Source organism: Delphinapterus leucas, unplaced genomic scaffold (assembly GCF_059928025.1).
Source record: "Delphinapterus leucas isolate spDelLeu-1000000601 "Yukka" unplaced genomic scaffold, BTC_Dleu_Yukka2 spDelLeu_asBTCV2_sq25, whole genome shotgun sequence".
NCBI lineage: Eukaryota > Metazoa > Chordata > Mammalia > Artiodactyla > Monodontidae > Delphinapterus > Delphinapterus leucas.
Window position 1 is genome coordinate 19,257,456 of NW_028322234.1, and position 27,223 is coordinate 19,284,678.

General features: G+C 48.6%; 1 protein-coding gene across 3 annotated transcripts; it reads left to right on the forward strand.

The window, feature by feature from the left end:
- Positions 1-201: 201 nt before the first annotated feature.
- Positions 202-20,125, forward strand: PLPP2 (phospholipid phosphatase 2). Of its 3 annotated transcripts, XM_089905858.1 has the most exons (8): positions 202-360; positions 3,351-3,502; positions 3,685-3,959; positions 7,191-7,248; positions 7,482-7,658; positions 7,913-7,975; positions 9,637-10,225; positions 11,461-20,125. In XM_089905858.1, the coding sequence occupies exons 2-7, from the start codon at positions 3,467-3,469 to the stop codon at positions 9,655-9,657; spliced, it is 630 nt and encodes a 209-aa protein (XP_089761984.1). In that variant the 5' UTR covers positions 202-360; positions 3,351-3,466; the 3' UTR covers positions 9,658-10,225; positions 11,461-20,125. The 3 variants fall into 3 exon arrangements, with proteins under 3 accessions (XP_089761984.1, XP_089761985.1, XP_089761983.1); XM_089905859.1 differs by lacking the exon at positions 7,482-7,658 and having other exon boundaries at positions 203-360; XM_089905857.1 differs by lacking the exons at positions 9,637-10,225; positions 11,461-20,125 and having other exon boundaries at positions 204-360; positions 7,913-8,103.
- The last annotated feature ends 7,098 nt before the right edge of the window (positions 20,126-27,223 follow it).

Sequence of the window (27,223 nt, forward strand, 5' to 3'; positions counted from 1 at the left end):
GGACTAGCCGTCCCTGAGCCTTAGCCTCCCGGCGGGGGGCGGGGAAAATGCTGGGCACCGACGACCCCCCTCCGCCAGCTCGGAGACCCGCGGCCCCTCCTGCCGCGGGTCTCGTACCGACACTGTTCCCCTGCCATCCCCGCGCGCTCCCCACGTCCCTCCTCCCCGCGCGCCTCGGGCGGGGCCGAGGCAGAGTCCGCCCCTCCCCTCGGAGGCTCCGCCCCGCCCTCCGCTCCCCTGCCCTGCCCGCCCCTCCCGGGTTGGGCCAGGCTCCCCGGCCATGTGACCCCGCGGCCCGTCTGGGACGCGACGGGACGCGCTGGGACGGGCGCCGGGGGTCGCGGGCAGCATGGAGCGGAGGTGGGTCTTCGTGCTGCTCGACGTGCTGTGCGTGCTGGTCGGTAAGAGCCGCGGGGACCCGGGTGTGTGTGTGAGGACCCTTTCCCAGGCGGGCCCATCCCCGGGCTGGGGGCTGCAGCGGCCCCCGGGGCTGCAGCGGCCCTATCTCTCGGAGGCCCCCTGGAGGTGGGGGGAGCCGGGGGGGGACCCTCGGGCCGCGGATCGAGCAACGCGCCCCCGCCCCGCGTGCCCCGGCGCTCGCGCGCGCCCTCTCAGGTCTCAGTTTCCCCCGCGCATCCCCGGTCGGAGGGGGTCGGTGTCCCCCGCCCGCGGCAGCAGGAAGTCGCTGCCGGGGGCCCCCCACGCCTCCCCTCCCGCCCTGCCCGGCCCGGCCTGGGCGGTGATTCACGCGGGCGTCGGCTGGGCTCGGGCGAGACGGGCGGGGGGCGCGGCCGCGGGTCGCCCTGGGAGGCCCTCCACCCCGCACCTTGGGTCGGCTGGTCCAGTGGGGTCTGGGAGGGCGGAGCCCTGGCCGGGGCGCACGGGCAGTGGTGGGATTCGAACCCGCGCCCCGTCGCCCTCCTCGCTCGGGCCCAGGAGAGCCGGGAGAAGGACTGGGCCGCAGGCTGTTGTGGAACTGGAGGCCTCGGGGTGGCGCGGGCCAAACCTGTCGGGCGGGTTTGTGGCCCAAGCTGGGGGCAGAGGCCCCCTCCCCGCCCCTCCTCCAGGGTCCCGGAAACAAAGGCTGTGTGTTTGCTCCGGGGCTGTGCGGACAATGGCCCCGGAATTCTACACCACCCCCACCCCCACCCACCCCCCCACCCCCCCCGCAGGGAGGGGCCCCTCCAGCCTAAACTGCCCTACCCCCAGTCAGGCTGCTGCTCCTCCGCTGGGGACCGAGGGGTCTGCCCTGACTACAGGCAGAGGCCAGGCTCTCCTCCCATGTCCTAGAAGAGACCCTTTTGGGATGCGCCAGGTGGCAACTGGAGGTCCCCGGGGGGCATCTGCCAACCCTGGGTATCGTTTCCTGAGCACTTATTTATTTAAACATTTGTGTGGCACTGACTGTATGTCAGGCACTAAGCAGCCTGCAAAATAATTAAACCTTTTTCTCCAATCAGCCTATAAGGGAGTGCTGTTATGCTCCCCAGTTTCCACCCAGAGATGTTCAGGTGCCCGCTGGAGGTCACACAGCAGTGGGGGAGGGGGGTTGGGTGCAGCTGCCAGGTGCCAGGTGCTGGGGGCCCGGGCAGAGCCAGCTCCCAGTCTAGAAGCTTCAGGACACAAAACAGTTCAGTCTTAGATGGTGACAAGGACCCTGGGGAAAACACCAGGGGTTGACACCAGGGCAGGGAGGCTCTGGTGGTGTCTACCGTGGGGACATCTGAGCTGGTGCGGCCCAGGCAGAGGGAGGCGCCATTCCTGTGCTCTGAGCTCTGTGCCCTGAATCCCGGGAGAGCCCAGCTCCAGTTCTGATCGGGGGTGCCCGAATCTCCAGCGGGGAGGGCTGGGGCTTGGGGACAGGAGTTGGGGGGCTGACTCGATGCCCGGGCCCCCATGGGAGCCCCTGCTCTGCTCAGGCCGTGGGGTTTCTCGGCCTCTCCTCCTAGGCCTCCACCCTGGCCAGAGAGGTCTTTTGGAAACATTCTCCCTCCCTCTGCTGCAACCCTCCTGAGACCCCCGCCCCTGCCGCAGAGCCCCTTTCCCCAGCGCTCTGCTCTCCAGGCTCAGGCCCATCTCCGGCCTTGGCACTGGCCACCCCTCTGGGGGATGTTCTTTCCCAGGTCTCCCCTGTACTTCTTCCTTTAAGGCACCTTCCCTGTGTGGCCTCCGCGACACCCTACTGAAGGCCGCAGCCACCTCCCCGATTCCGGTCATCGTGTGCGTATTATTTTTATTCCCAGTTGCTCTCAGCTCCATGAGGCAGATCTCTGTGTTCTTCACCGAGTCTTTCCCTACATCAGCACCATCACACGGTGGTCCCGGAGGCCCTTGAATTTGGCCTTTGGAAGGAGGAGTTGGCCCTGCCCTCCCCCTGCTCTGGTTGTCAGGCCCCAGCAGAGCCACACCCTTTTCCACGTGTCACCTGCCCTGCCAAGGCCAAAGGGCACCCTGCCTGGGTTTGTCTCTGTGCACCCACCCTGGGGAGCAGGGAGCCCTGTGCCCCAGCCGCCCTTGGTCACCCTTGGCTGGCGGGGCCTCTGGATTCCGGGGCTGCGGCCGTGCCAGGCAGGGCCCGGTCATGACTTGTGGCTCCTGAAAGCACCTTTGGATTGAGCTCCCGGGGCCTGGGCCGGGCCTGTCGGGTCACCATGTGGCCGGTTCAGGGACAACACGTGGATGAGGTGTGTTCCTTATCTCTCTGGCCGGCCCTAGGACAAGGAGCAGAGTGTCCTCCTTTTAACAGATGCCTGTTAAACACTGGCCTTGGCCAGGCCCCAGCAGGCTCCAGGGACTCAGCCTTGACCACGACAGGCGCGGCCCCCACCCCCACCCCCGGTGCTCACAGAGCGCTGTGTGTAGCTGGGAGAATCATTCGAGTATCACACGGTGATTGCACAGTTGCACACAGGCAAGAACCATGAAGAACGGAAGTTTCCTGCCGTGAGAGGGCTCCCAGGAGCACGGAAGGGAGTTCGAGATGTTCTGGGCCACGAGAAGGATGTGAGCAGAGGCCCTGGTGGCTGCCTGCTGGCTTCGTGCAAAGGGCAGAGAGGAGGCTTGAGGGAAGCGAGGCGGGGAGAGGGTGGGCGACGTTGGGGGGGTGGACACTGGGTCTGGGCAGGACGTTGGTGTTTATCTGATGGTGATGGGGAACCACAAGGGGGTTTAATGGGGCAGTGACCTCCCATTTGCTGTGAGAAAAGCTCCTCCTAGCTCTCGGGAGGGCTCGGAGACCCGGAGGGAGGCTGAGGCAGGCGTCCAAGCGCTCGGTGCTGGCGCAGGCTCGTCCGTGTGGCCCTGGGGCTCAGAGAACCTCGTGGCTACCGGCCTCCTCTCCCCAACCCCAGCCTCTCTGCCTTCCGCCATCCTGACGCTCGTGAACGCCCCGTACAAGCGAGGATTCTACTGCGGAGATGACTCCATCCGGTACCCCTACCATCCAGACACCATCACCCACGGGCTCATGGCCGGGGTCATCATCACCACCACCATCATACTTGTAAGGCAGGAGGGGCGTGGAGGGCGGAGGGCTGGGGCGTTAGCAGGTCGAGTCCTGCCCAGGGTGGTGTCTGCGGGGAAGAGGGCCCCCTTGGAGTTCCCAGCCCCCCAGTGACCGTAGGGAGGCCGCGCACCCTGACCCCTTTCTTCAGCGGCCCTGAAGTCCCCGGCTGTTCCCTGCAGGTGTCGGCCGGGGAGGCCTACCTGGTGTACACAGACCGCCTCTACTCCCGCTCCGACTTCAACAACTACCTGGCCGCCCTCTACAAGGTGTTGGGGGCGTTCCTGTTCGGGGCTGCAGTGAGCCAGTCGCTGACAGACCTGGCCAAGTACATGACCGGCCGGCTGCGGCCCAACTTCCTGGCCGTGTGTGACCCTGACTGGAGCCGCGTCAACTGCTCCGTGTACGTGCAGGTGGAGGTGTGCAGGGGAAGGCCTGCTGACGTCACCGAGTCCAGGTAGGTGCTGCAGGGGGCCCGGGCCGCAGACACCCCACCCGGGGAGGAGAGTGGGGGGCTGGAGAAGGGCCCTCGGGAGCTGGATATTGAGGGATGAGTTGTCAGGTATAGAAGGTACAGGGGCTCCACGCTGGGCAGAGAACAGGCAGGAGCAAGGCCTGCAGGTGCCCGTGGGCCTGTGTCCTGCAGGCGGGGAGGTGAGGTGGCGCCAGGCGTGTCGGGCCCTGGAGCAGAGCAGGAGGTTTCAGGAGGAGTGACCCACCTCCCCTAAATTTCAGGCCCCATCCTCACGCTGCTGCTCTGTTCTCTCACCATCTCTACTGGTAAACTTTTCATTTAATTGATGTCCTTATTTTCCTTCTTTAAAAATTAGATTAAAATTCACAAAGTATAAAATTCACCAATTTAACCATCTTAAGCTTCTGTCAGCTTCTGCCTCCTGTATTTTGGGCTCTGTTGTTAGGTGCTTATATCTTTGTAATTGTTATTTTTATACCTTCTTAATGGATGGATCCTTTTCTCGCTATGTAATGCTTTTTGTTTTGTTGTTTGTTTTGTGTATATTGTATCTTTTTTGTTTGTATTTCAATTTCTCCATTACTGCCTTTTCTGTTAATAGGTATTTACTCTGCCAAGAATTTGCAGCTATATAGTTCCACACACACACACCCCCGCCCCCTTACGAGGTTATTGTCACAAATTATATCTTTATACAGTGTGTGGTTATCAACATATATTTGTAATTACTGTTTTACGTGGTTTTTAGAAAATTGAGCTATATTTGCCACATAACGTTATGTTAGTTTCAGGTGTACAACATAATGATGAGATGTTTGCATTTATTGTGGAATGATCCAGTAAGTTTAGTTATGTGCAGTTGTTTTTTCTTTTTTTAATCACGTAGGGAAAAGCAGGACTATAAACTAAAATACGTTAACACTGCTGTTTTTGTTTTGTATTTACTTTTACTGGTGACTTTTACGGGTCTTTTTGTGGATTTGAGTTACTGTCTAGTACCCTTCATTCCTCCATGAAAGACTCCCTTTAGTATTTCTTGTAGAGCTTGTAGGTGTATGAGCTATGAATTTTCTTGGTTCTTGTTGGTCTGGGAATGTCTAAGTTTCTCCTTTATTTTTACAGGATCATTTTGCCAGATGTAGAATTCGTGATTCACAGGGGTTTTTTTCCTTTCAGTACTTTTGAGTATGTCATCCTTCTGGCCTCCATGGTTTCTGATAAGAAATGAGCTACTAATCTTACCGAGGATTCCTCGTACACAATGAATGCCTTCTCTTGCTGCTTTCAAGATTTTCTCCTTGACTGTCTTTTGGTGGCCTGATTATACTGTGTCTCTTTGTGGCTCTCTTTGAGTTTATCCTCTTTGAAGTTCATTGGGCTTTTTGGATATGTAGATTGATGTTTTTCATTTGATGAAAATATTCTTCAAGTATTCTTCCTGCCGCTTTCTCTCTTCTCCTTTTGAGACTCTTATATGTATATATGTTGGTACATTTGATGGTGTCCCACAAGGCTCTGCGGTTCATTCATTTTTCTTCATTCTTTTTGTTGTTGTTGTTGTTCCTTAGACCAAAAGTCTCGATTGACCTATCTCCATGTTCACACACGCTTCTGCCTGCTCAGATCTGCTTTTGAGCCCGTCGGGTGATTTATTTCAGATACTGTAGTTTTGAACTCCACAATTTCTATTTGTTTCCTTTTTATAACTTCTGTTTCTTTTTGGTGTTCTCTGTTAGGTGAGACATCATTCTCACAGTCCCTTTAGCTCTCTGAACATATTTTAAATGGCAGACTAAAAGTCTTTATCTAGTGAGTCTAACATCTGGGCTTCCTCAGGGACAGCTTCTAGTAATAGATTTTTTTTTCCCTAGGTACTTCCCGCATTTTTTCATGCATGCCTTATAATTTTGTTGTTGTTGTTGAAAACTGGGCATTTTAAATGTTATAATGTAGCAACTCTGGAAATCAGGTTCTACTCTCCCCAGGGCTTGTTTTTGCTGTCTGTTGTAGTTGTTGGTGGTTTGCTTAGTGAGTGTCGTGAACTAACTTTGTAGAGTTGGAGTGGCCGTGAAGTTCGGCTGTTAGCTGAGTGATCAGCTAACGATTGGACAGATAGGTCCTTAAATACCTGGAACCGGGGGGAAAAAATTCCATTTTACAGACGGGCTTTGTGTGCTATGTTGGGGCATGTCAGCTGACAACTCTGCCTTAACCTTTACTTACTTCTTGCTTGGTCAGCCAGAGGTGAGAGCTTAGGGCCTTCTCAGGTCTTTCCTGAGCCCTGAGGCCCAGCCCTGGCCTCTGGAATCCCAGCCCTTATTCTCCAGAGCTTCTCATTCCCTGGCCTTTCCTCCCAAGCTTTTTGGTGAGTCTGTTTGCTGCAACTGCTATCCGTTGCCGCAGGCAGTGGTGACCATTATATTTGCTGTAAATATTTACGACCAGTGATCCAGGGAGCCATCAGACAGGACCGAACTATCTCAGTTCTTTGTAAGCGAGCTCTGTTCTCCCTCCACGGCCACCACCAATCTGATTCTTACCGTTGTTGTCAGTTTTTTAGTTGCTTTTATGGGGTGGGGGGATGGACCTTTGGAGTCTCTTAATCTGCCATCTTTTCTCTTGTCCGTTGATGTCCTTTGTTAAAACTTGAAATTACATAAAAAGAAAATGTGGGGCTTCCCTGGTGGTGCAGTGGTTGAGAGTCCGCCTGCTGATGCAGGGGACACGGGTTCGTGCCCCGGTCCGCAAAGATCCCACGTGCTGCGGAGCGGCTGGGCCCGTGAGCCATGGCCGCTGAGCCTGTGCGTCCGGAGCCTGTGCTGCACAACGGGAGAGGCCACAACAGTTAGAGGCCCACGTACTGCAAAAAAAAGAAAATGTGAGCCTTGTATCAGTGACCACAGGTGGAAAATAGTCTTGAAAAGAAACACAGTGAAAGTGGAGCTGCTGGCTGGACACAGTTGTCTGCCCTCAGTTCTGAGTTCAGGGCCTGCAGCATCTTTGTGGTGAGGCCTTAAAGACCGTGAGACCCTATCGCATTGTCAGAGAAATGGAAAGGGAAGAACTGATGGTGTCCAACAGTGGCCGTGTTTCTACCTGAAATCTTCCCAGACTCTGGGAGGCATGGCAGGATGGGACCGGGGCCGGGGGTGTTTGAAGGCAGAGGTGCTGAGTGTGGGCCCTCCTGAAACCTGCCGCACTCTCCTTTCTCAGATTATCCTTCTACTCTGGACACTCCTCCTTTGGAATGTACTGCATGATGTTCTTGGCGGTGAGTTTGTTTCTCTGTGACTCGCTTGTTGTGGAGTGGTGGCCTAGGCCCTTCCCTGGGCCTCAGTAAAGCGGGGTGGGTGGTGGTGGTGATGGATGGGCTCTGGCTTGTTGATAAAAACTGGAGGCCCTGGGCCTACAGGTTCCAGGCTCCTGGCCTCAGTGTCACCGTCTGTGCGTCCGGCGGGGGTGGGCGGGCAGGCTCCCATGCTGACGGCTGCTCTTGGCCCCCAGCTCTACGTGCAGGCCCGGCTGTGCTGGAAGTGGGCACGGCTGCTGCGGCCCACCGTGCAGTTTTTCCTGGTGGCCTTTGCCCTTTACGTGGGCTACACCCGTGTGTCTGACCACAAACACCACTGGAGTGATGTTCTCGTTGGCCTCCTGCAGGGGGCGCTGGTGGCCGGCCTCACTGTGAGCTCCCGGGCCCCGACCCCCTGCCCTGACCAGAGATCCCCCTCTGGGGTCCTGCTGCCCTCTCTCTGCCTCTCCAGGACCCTAGCCCTCTCCTCCCATCTTTCCCCTAAGATCCCCCCCCCTCTGCTGTCCTCACTGACCCCGCCACGGTGCCCCTCAGCTCCTGGGCTCTACTGCCCCTCCCTGCCCTGTGCTGCCCCATCCCGTCCTGCCCCCGCCCAGTCAGCTCCTGCCTTCCTCTCCTCTGCTAGGTCCGCTACGTCTCCGACTTCTTCAAAGCCCGGCCCCCGCAGCACTGCCTGGAGGATGAAGAGGTAGAGCGGACACCCAGCCATCACTAACACTGGCCCTGGGCGAGGCTGGCTGCAGCCTCTGCGGGTCCCCTCCTGCTGGGGCTCGGGCTGTGGGCAGCGAGCGTGTCCATGGTCCTGGCAGGCCCCTAAGCCAGGATGGCTGGACCCTGGCGTGGGTTCCACTAACCCCACCTCCATGCACTGGGCTAGGGGGTACCTGGGGCAGCCCTAGCGTGTGGAGGGGGACTCTTCCTCAGAATCCCTGTCTTTTGTTGGATTAGGGAAGGGACTGAGAGATCCCAGTGGATGCCGGTTTTGTAAAATGTGACGTCTATGTGGATTTTTAGTAAAATAGGGCGTTTGCTTGACAGATGTTATCAGCACCTCTTCCTTATGGCCGTTCTGAGGACTCTGTTCCTACAGCAGAGGGGGGGAGACCCTCTCTGGTTGGGGGCTCAGCTGAGCGAACCAGCCATGCCTGCGTTGCTGCACTGGTCACGTGGGCAGGAGGGGTGCAGGAGAAAGGCCGACTGCCCGTTCCATTCTCCTGTGGTGCTAAGGTTGGGGGTCAGGTGGACCTGCACAAGCAATCGGGGTGTCACCCTGCAGAGAGAGCCCTGAACGAAAGACACCTGCCGTTGTTTGGCCCCTGGGGCCGGGGAGGCTAGCAGAGACCCGAGTCCACGTCGCGTGGAGAGGTGTATTTACAGCTCTTCCCTCCTCCCAGTAAGGAAGCCTCTGCCGGGGGCCCCTGGGCAGGCCCCCAAATGTAAGGGCTTGGGAAGAAGTTCAGATGTGGTTAAGACCATGGCCACAGGAGCCTGGGTCCTCATCAACGCCTCCAGAGACTGACTGTGTGCAGGGCTGTGCTCAGGTCCGCTGGGAGGGCAGCTCCCGTGGGCTCTGCCAGGTGGAGCCTTGCCGTGGCTGGTGTTGAGTTTGAAAGATCACACACGGGGTTTGGGCCTGGAGTGAGCTCCTTGTGCCCTTTCTGCTGGTGGATATACCACCCCAGCCCCCGGCCCAGGCCTCAGAGTCCCTCCCCTTCGAATGACCGGGACCTCTGCCCTCGGATCGTCCCGTCTCAGTAGTGCCCACCTGCGTCTGTCCACTCCCTGTGTCCCTGGAGGACTCACTGAAGCTGAAACTCCCCCACTCCTGACCCCTTCCCTCGGGTCACATGGACCCCTGTGCACATGGGGCTTCAGAAACGGGCCCCCATGACTTCTGCCCTGGAATGGGAACCGCTCACTCACCATCCACAAAAGTGAATGTCAGGCAAGCGGCATAGATCAGGCCATAAACAAACCTTAAAGAGGGAAAATAGGTTCAAAACCTTAGCGTGGGGAAGACTTTTGTAACTGGGAAAAATAGAGAACGGGAAGTAGAGGGAAGCTGGGGCCCAGGCCGAGGCGGGGGGGTCAAGCGGTGGAACAGACGATGGGGGATAGACTCCATGTGCCAGGAAGGTGTCCAAGGTGACTGAAGCTTCTGGACCTGATCACTGATGGGCCGGGGTCCCTGAAACTTGCAGAACACACAGAGCTTACCTGCTCAACCAGAGCGTAAGTAGGAAGTTTAATCTTTCGTCAAATATCTGGGCAAAATGGGTGATTTAGTTTTAAGAGTCTGTTTTTGTTTGACCTGCGCCCAGAACCTGTCTTATTCTGTATCCGTTTCAGGGTGGTCCCGTCTGGTCTTAGCAGTGCCTGGGGGCCGAGATGCAGCCTAGCAGCCTGCACTGGAGGCCAAGATGGAGAAGATGAAGATCTTCACGGCCACCATGGCCTTGCCCTCAGCCTGTGGTAGACGGGGAGGGAGGTGGCCCACACACTGCACGTCAGCAGGACGCTGAAGGTCAGGAACTTGGCTTCCTTGAAGGTACTGGGCAGGTTCCGGGCCAGGAAAGCCCTGGTGAAGCTCCCTAGGGCTAGGAGCCCAGGTATCCCAGGGCACAGTAGAAGACAGGGACCAAGCCCCGGTTGCAGGCGAGGGGGACACATCTAGGCTTGGAGTGCGTGTCTGTGTCAGTGAAGAGAGGAGAGGTTCCCAGGCAGATTCCACAGAGAGTCGGGTGGATTGGGGAGTGGATGAGAAAGGTGAAGTCGGGTGCCCCTGACACCAAGCAACTTTCCTCCCAGGAGCAGTGATCCTGAAAGTCAAGACCACACAGAGGGTTTTGGCCCGAACAGTGGAAACAGCGCAGTAAACACCGTGCCAGATGTGGTTGCTGGAGGGCGCAGGTGGCTGTGCTGGGACGGCCGATGAGGGGTGAGCAGCACAGAAAGCCTGGGCACAGGGAGATTAGGAGGACGCAGCTGAGAGTCTCGCTCTTGGCCTTGACTGTGGGCGAGTCTCGGGCTTAACGAAGACCCCAAGGACCACAGCCGTGAGAGCAGCGGAGGAGAGAGCCGCCCCCAAAGGGTCCTCAGAAGCTGAGCAGGTCACAGCCGTCGGGGGGTGGGCAGCGTTCTCTCTTACTGTTTGAGTATAGGATGCTGCACACACTGGTTTGCATCTGACAAGAAGAGCAGAGATGCAGTGTTTCAGGTGCAGCAATTCTTACGAACCCAAGCATCAGTGTGTGGTCACATTGGAAGTTAGGACATATTGACAACACCCAGGCAGCGCTGTAAGGAAACTCTCGTGTGTAATTTGAGGTTTATGGTCCTTATGGTTCTATGGCAAGAATGGTCTTTTCTCTTTTCCTCTTTACATGGAGGGGCGTGGGGGTGGTGCTTCTTTAGTTGATTCTCATGGGAAACTCCTAGGCTCTTAGCCAGGTAAATACCATTTCTCATGGCGTGTTCTCGACGCTCAACATTCCGTCTACCTTCTGATGGCGGGTTTTGAGAACCCCTCCTAACTGAGTATCGAACCATATGCAGGAATTTCTGTGCAGCACGGTGCTGTGGTTTTGTGGGAAGTCATGCTTGCTTTTCCACAGGTGAGATTTTGTAAGGGCTGTGACTGACAATATTTCACAGTACAAAAATGGGATGAAAATGTGGCAAAATTTAGTAATTATGAAGTCTGCCTGTTCGTGTATAGGAATCCATTATGTCACTCTCTTTACTGTATTTTGAAAACTTTTACAGTAATTCAAAACAGGAAAGCTCTGCCTAAGTAAATCTTCCTTAGTTGAAAAATAATGTATTCATTCCTCATTCACCAAATAAATCCCTGTTTAGGTTGGAACAACATAAAATCCTAATGGAAAAACTTTGTAACGTTGGTTACTGTAGCGGTTTCTGCTCATGGGTTCCCAGCAGCAGTGGAGGTCATGACGTTCATGTCTGTCTGACCGACCACAAACAGGCCATTGGTAGGGACTTCGTGGAGGGTCACCCCCTGAGGCTGTGTGGTTTGGGGATTCTTCCTGGAGGCTTCGCAGCCTCAAGCCTGCTAGACTAGCCCCTCCAGGACCGTCAGCCATCGAGCACCTCTTATGGGGGGTGGGAGGTGCTGTTCTACTGCAATTTTTAAAACCTGTGCTTTTCCTTCAGCCTCTTATAGCATATTTTCAGCAGCTGGACAGCTCCTAGGTCTCCTGTCGGCCTGCTGACTTCCCGTATCTGATGTAAACATGCCCCAGAATTTTTCTGTTGGCCTCATTTTTATCAGTGTGATTTTTTGGGATCCAAGTAGCCCAGTTTATACAATTGAGAGCTACATTTTTGGGTGAATCTAGGGCACTAAGTAACAATTTCCAACTGGAAAAAGGCTGGAATCACTTGACAACAGGCATCCACCCTGCAAGGGTGCCCAGATCTCCCCTGTGCATGTCTTTCCTTGGGCTCCAGAGAGGATGCTCACCTCTCACATCATCACAGACCAACAGCCCCGCCCAGGTCCAGCCATGGGGCAGCAGCAGCCACACCACGCCTGAGGCCAGAGGAGCACTCCTGGAGGCCACCTGACTCAGACCTGGTGACTGACCCTTGACACTCAGCAGAAGGTCACAGGGACCTTCAGTGACCTGAATGGGAAGGAGAAAAGCATGGTCAGTTTCTTCTCCAAGGGAACAATCAAGAGAGAATACCTCTGTGGTACTCATTTGAATCATATTCCTTTTCACCTGCCGTGGAAAGTGATCTAGATATTAAACAACGTTACTTTCAGTAAGTGCAGCTGCAAGGGTTTCTTCGTACCATGTTTTCTTTTCTTTATTTTTCTGGCCACACCGCACGGCTTGCAGGATTTTAGTTCCCTGAGCAGCGACTGAACCCGGGTCCTGGCAGTGAAAGCGCCAGGTCCTGACCACTGGACCACCAGGAAATTCCCCATATTTTATTTTCAACGTCACTGGAAGGGCTACCTGGAAAAATTGCTCAGAACCTATTTCTAGGACCTCCTGCGGTTGACTTTAGCCTGTAAAGTCTTCATTCTCTCCCTTGTCGTTGCCGAGTCAAGTAAAGAACATGCCACTCCAGTTCTGTGCATTCCGGTTTTCCACCTTGAACGATGTACAAGGACATTCTCTCTTCATTTGTTTTACCGCCATATTCTGTTGCTGGACAGGATGTATATTCAGCTCTGCCCCCGCCGCGCCTTCATCTCCACTTGTGGGAATTTGTAGAGGTCCAGCAGTGTCCCCCTGAGGAGGAAAAAGCTGATGTGGTTCCTGCAGTGACAGCGGTGGCTGTGTTCTCTTTCTCACAGGTGAGATACAGGTTGGTCTGGCCCGCTCCTGACAGCCATGCCAGGGAGCTTTGCCAAGGTCCTTTGGTCTCTTTTGTAGGAAATGTACACGTGATATCCTAAGGGTGTGTTAGGTGGGTGATTGGTGTTCCTGTTGATCTCCTCAGGGTCAAGTCCAAAGATCAGAATGTAAATATAGTTTCTGAATATCCACCTGCATTAAAGGAAGAGCATTAGGGATCCGAAGTCATCCACACATGCGGTGATTATCTATTAGGCTAATCACAGGGCACCATGTGGTGCTTTGTCCAAATATGGAAGCCACCAATGACACGTGGCTTTTTAAATTCAAATTAATTTAAGTGAACAAGATAAACATCCAGTTTACCAGTCACAGTAGGCTGAGGAGAAGAAAAAGGATATTTCTGTCATTGGAGGAATTCTTTTGAGATATTCTTGTTTAGAGAATTAAAACTAAGAAAATTCAGTTAGGGTTAAGGTTCCAAGTTAGAGTTAAGGTCAGGGTCAGAGGTTAGTTCAGGATGAGATTAAGGTCAAGGTCATCATTAAAGAGTGAGGAGGTAGCTCCATATCCTTGGTGGCTGAGTGACTATATCAATTAATTGGAATTCTCTGCATAAACTAAACTGAGGGGAAAAATAGACGGCCATACAATTATAGTGGAGACTTTGCTATCCACTTTTGGTAGTGGGTAGATCTAACAGACAGAACCAACAACAAGCAAAAATAAATAAATAAATAAAAATAAAAATCAGTGGACTTGAATAACACCACAGACCGAATGGACCTAACAGACATATGTGGAACTTTCAGCCCAACAACAGCAGGATGTACATTCTTCTCAAGCACATATGGCACATTCTCAAGTATAGATCACATGTTAGGTCAACAACTCTTTAAGAAGATTGATATATACCAAGTATCTTTTCTAACCACAGTGGAATAAAACTAGAAATCAATAGTAGAAGGAAAACTGGAAAATTCACAAATAGGTGAAAATTAAATAACACACTTTGAACAATCAGTGGGTCAAAGAAGAAATAAGAAGTGAAATTTAAAAATATCTTGAGACAAACAAAAATGGAAACACAGCGTACCAAAACTTGTGAGATGCAAAGAAATAGAAAACTGTCCCTGTTTGCAGATGACATGATCTTACCTATAGAAAACCCTAAAGACCAGAAACAAAAAACCTGCTAGAAATAAATGCTTTCAGCAAAGTTGCAGAATACAACTCAAAAATCACTTGTTGTATCTATACACTAATTAATAGTGATTAATGTTGAATCTTTTCAGGTGACTTGTCATCTGTAAACCTTCTTTGGACAATTGTCTATTCAGGTGCTTTGTTCATTTAAAAATTGGGTTGTTTGTGTTTGGTTCAGTTGTAAAAGTTTTTTGTACGTTAGGGCTAGAGTTAGGATATAAATGTTAGGGTTTAGGGTTGGGATTGGAGTCAGGGGTTAAGGGTCAGGATCAGAGTTAGAGGTCAAAGTTTAGAGTCCAAGGTCTAGGGTTCCAGGGTTAGGGTTGTTAGGGTTTAGGGCTTGAAGTTGAAGGTTGGGGTTAGGTTTAAGCCTCACTGGCCCACTTCCCCCTCTTCTTTCCCATCTCTCTGAGGCCTCCAGGATGGATAGGACTCACCTGGTCACGAGGCCCTAGCCTGACAAGGGTCTGCGTGGTACCAGGGGCCTCAAAGAGACCCTCAAGTCTGACACATGAGTCGGGAGTTGAGCTGGACCGTTGGTTGTCTGCCCTGCCTAGTCCTGGGCTCTGACAGTGGAAGAGTGAAATGTCCACACTGGTCACTGACTGTTTCAATCCAACCTAACCTCATTCAAGGATTGTGAAGGGCCTCAAAAGTCAGGCGGGGAAGGTGATGCTGGCCCCTCTCTATCCGGGCAGTCCCCAGGTCCAGCACAGCCCTGACACATGAGGGTACTTAGTAGACGTGTATAGATTTATGTAGGACTGGGTGCAGCGACCTGCCAGCCCCCAGGTGCTGCCTTCTTGATGGCTGATGTGGCCCTCCTGGGACTTGATGAATCCTTCGTCCCATCTGAGTGGGCAGCAGAAACAGGTCTCAGAACAGCCCTTGGTCTCCGACCATCCAGGCAGGCATCTGTGGCTCTCCAGCTCAGGTCAGTCTGGTCCCCCTCAAGCCCTCGTGGCCAATTACTGAGCTGACCCTGCTGCTGGGCCATTGACCAGCTACCTGGGCAGCCTAGAGAGCCCCTTGGGATTTTCTAATTCCCAGTATCCCCACGGTTGGGAAAAGGGCCTCCTTCCTCACATCCAGTTAGGTAATGGCCCTCTAAACGTTGAGTGTGGCCCTGGCCACCACAACCAGACGGTGGCCCTGCAGTCCTTTGCCCTTCTGGTTGTAACAAAGTTTGACATTCCTGTTCATTGAGAATCAAAGATACGGGAGCAACTGGGCCTCCCAACGGGCAGTTTCACACTAAGCCCTTGTGTTCTTGGAGAGCCACGTGCGTCCACGGTCCAGCCCCTGTGGTCTCCAGAAAGCCAGCCAACTGTGGATTCCATGGTAGGGAATAATCCTTGAGCCTCCCTCTGCTTCACTGAGCCAGTTTCCTTGCCATCCTAGCGTTCGGTCGAAGGCACATGGGCTGTTCTCGGCCAGTCTCTGAGATGCAGGGATCCAGTGCCCAAGGCGGGAGCCCTGAGTTTACCACCAGTACCTACCTTGCTTTTTCAGCAAGTGGAAGAGCTTGCCATCCTGGGAGAACAGCAAGGGCACTGGGTGTGCGGCTGCAGCCCCTGACCCTAAGCCAACCCCTTCTTTCCCTGGGATTCCGATCCCACAGCTGTACAGTGGGCTGTCAGCGATGTGGAATCTGCTGCTTTCACTGAGCCGGCATCTGTCCTCATGTCCAAGTCCAGCACCCCAGCTTTCCTTTGGGCACTACCTCTCCCCTGCTTCCAGTCTAAACAGTTCCAGAGGGCTGACCCTCCATTTCACCCACCGTGAAGACAGGTGTATGATCCAAGTCTAGCCAATCCCATGTTCCATCCTGTGGGTGCTCTGATGGGCTCAAGGATGAGAATGTGACCCAAGCCAGGCCAAAGGCATTTAAAGCTGTGATTTTCATGGAGCCCTAGGGACGCAGAAACCCTTCGCAGTAGACCCGCGGAAGCAGTGAGAGAGACTGTGCCTGTGAATGGGCCACCCCAGGGCACTTAGTAGGGTAGGGCTGGAGAGGGACCAGGAGGTCACACTGCGAAAGGGTGAGCCCCTGGGTCTGCCAGGTCCAAAGCCGTTCTTCAACCTGCCTCTTGCAACGATTAGTTTACTTCTATCATTTAAAGATATTAATTTATTTTACTTCAGTAAGTGTGTCCAGTCACTTGCCATCAAAAAAGTCCCGACACTTGAGAGAATCCGTAATCCCTGAGATTCCTTCAGTTGTCCTCACTGGGTGTGGCATGGCTGGAAGAGTTGAAGACACTGGCTGGGGTCTGGTTTTAGGGGAGCTGCCAAACATCTCTGTCCCTGTTCCTTCCTTTTCCCAGGGGAGGAAAGCCCCTGAACAACGAGCAAAGAACCAGCAGAGGGAAGAGGTCCCCGGGCGGTTAACTGGTCTGTTTGTATTTTCTTTATTTTAGGGTCAGTTTTGTTACTGTGTATTTTTACTAGGAAATCACCCATTTCCACTAGTTTTGCAGTTTGATGCGATAGGTTTCTCATATTTGACTTTCGATTTCTCCTCTTCTTCTAGCTTTCTACAGAACTGTTACAATTAGTGAACCGATATTCATACGTCATTTTAAACTAAAATGTCCGTATTTTATTTGGGTTCCCTTCTACCTTTTCTGTGCTAGGATCCCATCCAGGGTATCACATGACATTTATCTGTTATGTCTCTTTGGGCTCCTCTTGGCTTTGACAGTTTCTAGACGCCTTGTGTCAATGACCTTGACGGAGGTAGGTCACCGTGCAGACCCCACACTTCAGGAAAGGGGAGTTAGCTTCACTTCCCTGATGCATGGTTGAGTGTCTTATCAATTGTTCGGAATCCCCCTGCATACGAGATTTCTATTCAACCTCATTTATTAAAAAAAAAAAAAATCTGTGCGATCATTTATTTCTTACCAGTGTGGACACCTGTATAGATATTTTAGGCTTTTTGGTTTATAATCCAGCACTACAGTATTTGGTTGCTTCATTCATTCCTGCTCTGGCTACTGTGAGCTCTGTTCATTGGTCCTGTTTCCCTTGACATAATTCCATCGGTGGTTTTTTTTTCTTGGTACTTTCTTATTTATACTTCAGGGTTATCCTGGCTGATATATGTACTGTCTCAGTCCTAGTATCAGCCATTTCTTCAAAGAGCCCTGGTTCCTTTTACCAGAGAATGATATTAAAACATGTGGGAGGTAAATGTGCTCAGCTGACAATGCAGGGACATTTATGCATGCATTCTAACCTGTGTGAGTTGTTGGCGCTCAGGGCGGGCGGGCAGCTCCAAACTATGTCACAACGACAGAGTGATCATTTTAAATTCAAGTTACTTAAGAAACAGGCTGAAGCAAGAGGAACACTTTGACCCTTCTCTCTGTCTCCCTGAAAGCAGGAAATAAATCTCCTGTGTGAAAGGTGCATCTGGAGGTAAAAGGACATCGCTATTGCTGGAGACAAGGAATTCAGGGCCAGGAACATAGATAAACAAACCTCGTTACTTCTTTTTTTTTTTTTAAAAACGATCATACACCACCACCAAGTGGGTTTTATTTTATTATTATTATTTTTTGGCTGCGTTGGGTCTTCGTTGCGGTGCGCGGGCTTCTCTTTGCGGTGGCTTCTATTGTTGCGTGGGGTCTATGCATGCGGGCTCAGTAGTTGTGGCACGCGGGCCCTAGAGCGCGTGGGCTTTAGTAGTTGCAGCCCGTAGGCTCGGTAGTTGTGGCGCATGGGCTCAGTTGCTCCGCGGCATGTGGGATCTTCCCGGACCAGGGCTCGAACCCGTGTCCCCTGCATTGGCAGGCGGATTCTTAACCACTGCACCACCAGGGAAGCCCCTACTCCTTTAATTTACTCCGGAAGCCCAGACTCTGTTTAGATTCTTCACTAATTGAACACGTCAAACCTCAGTTTCTTTGTCCTGTCGATTCCTCACAAATTTATTGTTTCTTTGCCTAAAAAGTATAAAAGCTGCCTGCTCTGACTACTACTTAGGTCCCATTTCTGTGAGACCTCTGTGTGCAGGGATAAAGATTTGTTTTTTCCTCCTGTTAATCTGTCTTGTGTCAATTTTATTATCGGTTCAGCCTCAAAAACTCAAAAGGGAAATTCCCCCTCGCTGACAGTATATTCACCTAATTATAAAGATTTCTGTGTGGAACTGTCTTTATCCATATTAAACTAAAGATGAGTTTATACTGATGTCTCCAACATGATCTTTTATCACATGGATGTTGTAACCTTCTCCCCTTAATTATCTGTAACTTTCCACTCAGACGGTGAGAAAACTGCCTCCCACTGTCTGTCATTTATTTAATTCATTGCTTGTTCTCTTCCAGGTTACAGATATACTGGTTTCAGTATTGGTAGCTACTACCCCATGGGAAAGACTTTTATAAAATAGAGTCCATGTGTGGTTCATTTTGCCTTTAGTCTACAGAGTCTGTTCATTTCCAAAGTTACTGAGGTCAGCACCTTTTGCCCCACCACCAACAGTGAGTTTTTTTCATACATTTGTAAATTGGTTAGATTCTTTGTTACATTCTGCATTCCATCGTGTGACACTCCTATATCCTAAATAACTAAATTTTAATAGATTATGATTTACTTATTGGACTGTACAAATCCATGGGTTTAGACAAATGTATAGTGTCTGTTATCCATCACTTAAGTATCAAATGGAACCCTTCACCCCACCCCACCCCAGAATCTGTTTACCGTCTCTGTTTTGCCTTTTCCACATTTTCATATGAATGGGGGTCATACAATGTGTAGCCTCTTCTGGCTGTATTATTTCACTTAGTATAATTCATGTAAGATTCATCCTTTTTTTTTTTTTGCATGGGCTGATGGTTCATTCCTTTATATTTCTGAATAGTATTCCATTGCATGTGTATGAGAGGAAAAAGAGTTTTTCCCTCTATCATTGTAGGTTCTTTGTTGAGACACCCCCCCCCACCATAATAAAAGATTACCAGGAAAAAAAACAGAAGTTTAATAACATGTGTACCTTTTGTATGCATGAGAGATACCCAGGAAAACTGAGTAACTCCCTGAAATGGCCCAAATCACTTTAAATACCATCTTCTTCTAAATGGAAAGAAAACAGGGGTGTGGTTGCTGTGCAGATTTAATTCAGACCTTTTCCACTGAGAAGAATTTCTTGAGGTTTTGTCACCCTTCTATTCTTAGTTTGGGGAGGGAGATAACCTTTCAAATGAAGAGTTCCCTTATAAATGTAAATTTCCTTCACAAAAGGGCCATCTTGACTTGGGTTTTAGAGATTCTTTTTTTTCAGAGATTCTTATGTGTCTTTTTTTTTGTTTGTTTTTTTTTTGAAGATTTTTTTGATATGGACCATTTTTAAAGTCTTTATTGAATTTGTTACAATATTGCTTCTGTTTCATGTTTTTTTTTTTTGGCCGCAAGGCATGTGGGATCTTAGCTCCCTGACCAGGGATCGAATCCGAACCTCCTGCGTTGGAAGAGGGAGTCTTAACTGCTGGACCACCAGGGAAGTCCCTATGTGTCCCTTTTAAAAAAACCCAAAAAACCAAAAAAAAACCACCATCAGTCCCCAATAATCCTTATGCCAAAGAGACATCTTTTGGGGTGGCATGTTCAGTTCCCGTGACATGGATGTACCCCAATTTGCTTATGCTTTCATCCACTGAAGGACATACTGATTTCTTTATGTTTTTAGCCATTATGAGTGGAGGTGCTGCGGACATAGTTGATCAAAACAGTTGTCTAAATGGTGGAAGAGCAATTGTTGGATCCTGAGGTGAGACTTGTTTAGTTTTGGGAAAAAACTGCCAAGCTGTCTTTTGAAGCAGCTGTACATGCATTTCATCAGCAAAGAGGGAGAGTTCCTATTTTTCCTCACCCTCCAGCAATCGGTTCTGTCACTTTTTTGGAGTTTACCAGTTCTAATAAGTGTGCAGTGCTATCTTGTTTTCATTTGTAATTCTCCAATGGTATATGATACGAAACATATTGTATGCTTGTCTATTGTCTGTATGTTATTTGACCAGGTGTCTGTTCAGATCTTTACCCACTTTAAATGGTATTGTTTTGGAGTTCTTGGTATAATTTGAGTACTTTTATCAGATACGTGTTTTGAGAATATTTTTTTCCCTCTGTGGCTTGTCTTTTGGTTTTCTGAATAAGGTCTTTCACAGAGTAACGATTTTTAATTTTCTAAAGTCCACATTATACTTTTTTTTTTTCTTTTGTGGGTAGACTTTGGGGATTTTTGTGTTAAAGTTCATTACCAAAGCTGATAGGGATAGAGTAGGATAGTCACACAGGTAGCTGTAGAAGTCCCAGTAGGGCATTATAGATAGAGAGGGAAACCCAGGGGACTTTGGGAGAACACTGAGAGTTAATGACCGCTCAAGAAAGCCATCTGAATGTCGGGGAAGAGGCAGGCTTGTTTAACTATAAATAAATAAAACCACGAGATCTACCCTAGGTCATTAAGTGAAAGGAACAAATGAGGCCTGCATTCTGCTGGTTCAGCAAGGGGATGGCCCTTAGGACCAAGGACAGGTATCCTGTCTGATACTAAACAGGTGCGGTGATGTAAGCCTGACCTCAACTCGAAGAATGACGGAGAAAGCGGTCTTTTCCCCCTCCCCACTTCCCTTTGGTTATAAAAATGTAGCCCACTTAATCCTTGGGGCAGAGCCCCCTCTCTTGCCCGCTTGCATCCCTCACAAGTGTCCTATAAATCTACTTCTTGCCTATCATTTTGCCTCTCGCTGAATTGGAGACACAAAGAACCTGAGCCTCAGTAAGTCCAGACACCAGGTGAGTGATTCTAATTAAAAGACTGTGGGTTCTAGCCCCCAATCTGGGTTTTGGCTGGGTCCGAGTCCCGGCACATGGCTTCAAGTCCCAATCAGAGGTGCGTGGTTTCAAAACCAAGGTTATGTAGATTTTCTTCTAGAATTTTTATAGTTTTACATTATAAATTTGTCTATGGACAATGCTGAGTAAATTTTGGTGTGAGTTGTAAAGTTTGTGTCTATGTTCATTTCATTCCATGCAGTTTCCAATTAATTGTTCCATAACTAATTGCGGAGAAGTCATGGGCTATTTGGCTATTTTCATATTTTTATCTCCAAATCTTAGTGGATTCACCAGGACTGCCAGCAGGGAGCACAGTCCCCACTGAACTGTGGGGTGGTGTGGCCTGCATGTCCTCAGCGGCTCCCTGGGGGTGCGGAGCCCGCCTCTGTGACCCCGCAGTGTGTGCGCGTTCTATCTGTGGTCTTGGCTCCCTGCACAGAGAACGGGAGCTGTGTGTCCTCAGGACCTGCTGGGGAGGAGGCGCCGTGACGGGAGAAGTGGGGAGAAGCTTCCTGTGCATGGCTGACTGCTGGGGGCCAATGCTGAGGACCCAGCAGAAGAAGGGCTTGATTGGAACATTGTGGGTTTTTCATTGGTTTTGTGTGTGGCGCAGATGGCGTCCAGTTTTCCCAGCGCCCTCTGTTGAGGGGCCCGTCCTTTCCCTGCTGTGTGTCTTGACTCCTTCGTCGTGAATTAACCGACCACATGTGTGTGGGTTTATATCTGGGCTCTGTGCCTCTAGTCCACGTGTCTGCTCTTCTGCCAATTCCATGCTGTTTTAGTTGCTGTAGCTCCCTGATACAGTTTGAAGTCGGGGAGCGTGATTCTTCCAGCCTGCTCTCCTTTCTCAGGGTTGCTTTTGCTGTTCGGGGTCCTTTGTGGTTCCACACAAATGTTAGGATTGTTTGTTCTATTCCTGTGAAAAATACCTTTCATATTTTGATAGGGACTGCATTGTATCTGTAGATTGCTATGGGTATGATGGACATTTTAACGATATTAATTCTGCCATTCCATGAGCACAGAATATTTTTCTATTCATTTGTGTCTTCTTCAATTTCTTAATCAATGTCTTATAGTTTTCCTAGTACAGGTCTTTCATGTCCTTGGTTAAATTTATTCCTGGGTAATTTGTTCTTTTTGATGCAGTTATAAATGGGATTGTTTTCTTAATGTCTCTTTCTGACGGTGTGTTATTAGTGTATAGAAATGCAGCTGAGTTTTGTACCTTGATTTTGTACTCTGCAGCTATATTCTGACAATTTTTTGTCAGTATGGCTTCTTTCACTTAGGGTGTTTTCAGTGTTCTTCCATGTTGTAACACGTGCGAATACTTCGTTCCATTTTTAGTTGTTATTACAAATATATAACTAACCCCGACCCTAACCCTAACCACTTAAACCGTTTTAAGTATACAATTCTGTGGCATTAACTACATTCACATTGTTGTACAAATGTCCTCGCCATCCACCGCCAAGAGTGTTTCATTTTCCCCAAGTGAAACTGTGCATGCATGAACCACTGACTTCCTGCGGCCCCTGGCAACCACGTTCACTCCCTTTCTGACTCTCTCTCATCAAGGTATCTTACAGAAGTGGAATCATATACTTGTCCATCAAGACTGGCTTGTTTCACTTAGCATAGTGACTTTAGGTTTCATCCACATTGTAGCACATGTCAGAATTTCCTTAGTTTTTAAGGCTGAATAATATTTCCTTGCGCATATACCACGTTTTGTTTTTCCATTCATCCATTGATGGACACTTGGGTTGCTTCCACCTTTTGGCTACTGTGAATAATGTTGTTATGAATATGGGTGTACAGATACCTGTTCCTGCTTTCAAATATTTTGAGTATATGCTCTGAAGTGGAATTTGTGGGTCATACGTTACTCTATGGTTAAGTTTTTGAGGAAGTGCCGTATTGTTTTCCACAGTGGCTGCACCCTTTTACTTTATCCCTTTATATGGCAGAATAATATGGTAGTTTATGGATCTACTCCATTTTATTTATCCATTCGCGCTCTGGTGGACATTTTCATTCTCTCTAACTTTTGGTTGCTGTGAACAATGCTGCTGTGAATAATCGTGTACAAGTTTTTTGTTTTCAATTCTTTGGGGGCTATATCTAGGAGTGGAGTTTTGAACTATATGATAATTGTATTTTTATCGTTTCAAAGAAATGCCAAAGTATTGTACACATAAAGCTGCAGCATTTTTCATTTCCACAAGCTATGTTTAAGGGTTCCAATTTCTCTACGTCGTTGCCAACATATTATTTTTAGTTTTCTCGTTTATAACCATTCTAGTGTATGTGAAGCGGTATTGTATCATGGCATTAATTTGCATTTCCATTATGACTACTGATGTTTGAAATCTTTCCATCTGCCTGTTGGACATTTGTATGTCTTTTCTGCAGAATGGTCCATGCAAATCCTTTGTCCATTTAAAAAATTGGCTTATTTGTTTTTTTGTTGATGATTTGTAAAAGTTCTTGATACATTCGGAAGAACAGACTCTTCTCAGATATGTCTCATGTGCAAACACAGACCGTTCTGTGGTCTGTGTTTTCACTTTCTGGGTAGTACCGTGTGATGCACAGAAGTTTTTAAAACCGAGGAAATAGAATCTATCAATTATTACATGGGGAATGTAACCTTCCGCCTTTGTTCATCTGTAACTTCCCACTCCAAGGGTTCCACCATTTGTCATTCATTGAATTCATTGCCTGCTCCATTCCAGATTACAGATATAGTACCCTCAGTATTGTTAGCTCCTAACACCACGGGAAAGAACTTACAGAGTCCAGTATTTACGTATGACAGAATTTGCCTTTGTAGTACAGATTCCGTTCTTTTCTATAGGTAACTAGGTCAAGTACCTTTTGCCCCACCACCAACAGTGAATTTTTTCCATACATTTATAAATCATATTCTTTGTCACGTTCTCTATTCCACCCTATGACACTCCCATGTCATATTTGAATATATTACGATTTATTTGTTGGGTTGTAAGAATCCATGGGTTTAGACTAATGCATAGTGGCAGGTATCCATCACTAAAGTGTCATATGCAATATTTTGACACCCCCCACCCTCTAACATGTTTACCATCTCCGATTTACCTGTCCCAGAATGTGATATAAATGGAGTCATTCACTGTGTAGCTTTCTCGGACTGAATTCTATCACTTAGCAATATACATGTAAGATTCATCCATGTTTCTTGCATGGGTTGATGGTTTCTTCCTTTTTATCTCCGAGTATTATTTTATTGCATATGTATGGTAGAAAAATAATTTTCCCTTTACCCTCCTAGGTTCTTGACTGAGACCCCCACCCAGTAATAAAAGATATACACAATTATGCAGTCAAATGCGAATAGATATATCTTCCTTTCCAAAATTTTAGCCGTGAGTCAGTAAAACTGAGTAATAAAAAATTATCTGTTTATTTAAAATAGTTGGCTCAAAAATAGCACTACCATGTGACCCAGCAATCCCACTACTGGGCGTATACCCTGAGAAAACCATAATTCAAAAAGAGTCACGTACCAAAATGTTCACTGCAGCTCTATTTACAATAGCCCGGAGGTGGAAACAACCTAAGTGCCCATCATCAGATGAATGGATAAAGAAGATGTGGCACATACATAAAATGGAATATTACTCAGCCATAAAAAGAAACGAAATTGAGCTATTTGTAATGAGGTGGATGGACCTAGAGTCTGTCATACAGAGTGAAGTAAGTCAGAAAGAAAAAGACAAATACCATATGCTAACACATGTATATGGAATTTAAGAAGAAAAAAAAATGTCATGAAGAACCTAGGGGTAGGACAGGAATAAAGACACAGACCTACTAGAGAATGGACTTGAGGACACGGGGAGGGGGAAGGGTGAGCTGTGACAAAGCGAGAGAGAGGCATGGACATATATACACTACCAAACGTAAGGTAGATAGCTAGTGGGAAGCAGCCGCATAGCACAGGGAGATCAGCTCGGTGCTTTGTGACCACCCAGAGGGGAGGGATAGGGAGGGTGGGAGGGAGAGAGACGCAAGAGGGAAGAGATATGGGAACTTATGTATATGTATAACTGATTCACTTTGTTATAAAGCAGAAACTAACACACCATTGTAAAGCAATTATACTCCAATAAAGATGTAAAATAACGGCCAGAGGGCGGTAGCCTTTCTACGTTCCCCACGCTGGTACTAGGGGAACAGACCTTCCGGCCAGTGGTGTTCCTCGGTTATAAATTAGAGTGGAATGTGCCCGGATAAACCCACAAATGCTGATGTCTCCTTACTTTTGTTTGTTTTTAAAATTTAATTTATATTTTTTATTGGAGTAATATTCCATTGTGTACATGGACCACTTCTTCTTGGTGCATTCCTCTGTTGATGGACATTTTCGTTGCTTCCAAGTGTTCGCTATGGTAAATATTGCTGGATTGCAGGATTGCCAGCCTGTGACTTTTTGATTCTTTTTCTCAGATGATAGGCCCAGCAGTGGGTATGATTGATTGACTAGTAGTGCAATGTTTCCCTTTTGAAAGCACCTCCATTGTGTTTTCATTAGTGGCTCTTATCACGTCCCCCTTAGAACCCAGGGTACGCATTTCTCCACAATCCCTTCAGCATTTATTGTTTGCAGCATTTTTGCTAATGGCCATTCTGACTGCTGTGAGCTGATAGGTTTTTGTAATTTGGGTTTGCCTGTCTTTAAAAATTCCTAAAATTCATAATTTTTCCATGCCTTTTTCTTTTCTGTTAAAAAAAAGAAAGAAAAAAGTGTGAGTACAATATACTACTTGAAATTGAATTCTTGGAAGCTTGCTCTCTTGAATTTTTTGTTCGGTTTTCGACCCCAGGATTTTTTTTTTTTCCGGCAGGTGTCATTTACAGGCCTGCAATGAGTGTGAATATTTAGTGACCATTAGCACTGGGTTTAAAGCTGCTGTTGTGGGAAACGGCCACAAGGCGGCAGCATTTCTCCATTCCCAAATCTGGTTACTAGGGCAGCACAGCCTTTCTGGAAGTCGTGTTCCTAGGTGGTAAATTAGAATGGAATGTGCCAGGAGAAACCCCCGTAAGTTTATGTCTCATTACTTCTTCCTGGTTGTTTTAATTTTTGTAATCGGGGTAATGATTAGAATATTGTTTGTCCTATGTGTACACAATCTGGTTCCTTTGTACATTTTATGTCTATTCATGTACAGATCCACTTCCCATGTAAAACATTACAGAGTGTTCCGGAGACCTCCCTTGCTATATGGTCGGTCTTTTTGATATATGTATTTAATAGGTATTTGTACACGTATGGTAACCCTAATCTTAATTTTCCATTGCCCACCACCTTTCCTTTTAGATAAGCATAGTTTGTTTTCTAAGTCTGTGAGTGTCTTTCTCTGTGAAAATACGTTCATTTGTGTCACTTGTTAGATAACGCCTATAAGTGATATCATAGGATATGTCTTTTGCTTTCCGACTTACCTCATGTTCTGTGATTATCTCTAGGCTCAACTATGGTGCCTCAAAGAGCAGTGTTTCACTGTTTTCCATGGCTAGTATTCCATTTTGTTCATGGACCACTTGTTCTTTAGCCATTCATCTGTTGATGGACATTTTGGTTGCTTCCGTGTCTTGGCTATTGTGAAAACTCCTGCAGTGCAGATGTCGCAGCCTGTGCCTTCTCGACTCTGGTCTTCTCAGGTGAGAGGCTCAGCGCTGGGCCTGCTGAATGGAATGCTGGCTCAATTTTTACTTTGAAACGCAGCTCCTTTCTGTTCTCATTATTGGCTCTTACCACTTTACATCTCACCAGCAGCTAGAGGGTACACAGTTCTCTAAAACCCCTTCAGCATGTATTGTTTGTAGACTTTTTGCGGATGGTAGTTGAGTCGCGTGAGTTGAAACCTTTTTGTAGGCTAGATTTGCACGAGTCTAATAATACCTGATGTTGAGCTTTTACCCATTTTCCTTTATTTAAAAAAGGAGTGAGTAAAACTTAACTCTTCATACTATCCTCTTGAAAAATTTGCCTGTTTTGAATTTTTTTGGCCATTCCCTGGCTCAGGATATTTTTTGAGGGCAGGTGTCCTTTACAGCCCTGAATGCTTGTGAATGTTAAGTGACCATTAGCTGTGGTTTTAAAGCCGCTCTTGCGGGAAACGGCCACAAGGGGGGCAGCATTTCCACATTTCCAACTCTGGCTTTTTGGGCAGCAGAGCCTTCCTGGAAATCGTGTTAGTAGGCTGTAAATTAGAGTAGAATGTGGCAGCGCAAACCCCCAAGAGCTTATATCTCCTTACTTCTTGTTTGTCTTTTAAATTTTTTTTTAATTTATTATCAGAGCAAATCAGATAAAAATGTTTTGCTTGTTCTAGGTGTACAGAATCTGGTTTATTATGTCTATGTATCTATTCATCTTTGGATCCTTTCTCATGTAGGTTATTACAGAGTGTTGAGCAGACCTCTCTTGGCATTCCATAGGTATTTTGTGACTGTATATTTCATATGTATTAGTACATGTCTGTTAACCCGCATAACCT

Excerpts from the sequence above, each read along its gene's own strand:
- PLPP2 (XM_089905857.1), top strand. The coding sequence starts at position 3,467 with ATGGCCGGGGTCATCATCACCACCACCATCATACTT. Across the intron at positions 7,249-7,481 it reads ACTGCATGATGTTCTTGGCG|CTCTACGTGCAGGCCCGGCT; the intron begins GTGAGTTTGTTT and ends CTTGGCCCCCAG. Across the intron at positions 7,659-7,912 it reads CGCTGGTGGCCGGCCTCACT|GTCCGCTACGTCTCCGACTT; the intron begins GTGAGCTCCCGG and ends CTCCTCTGCTAG.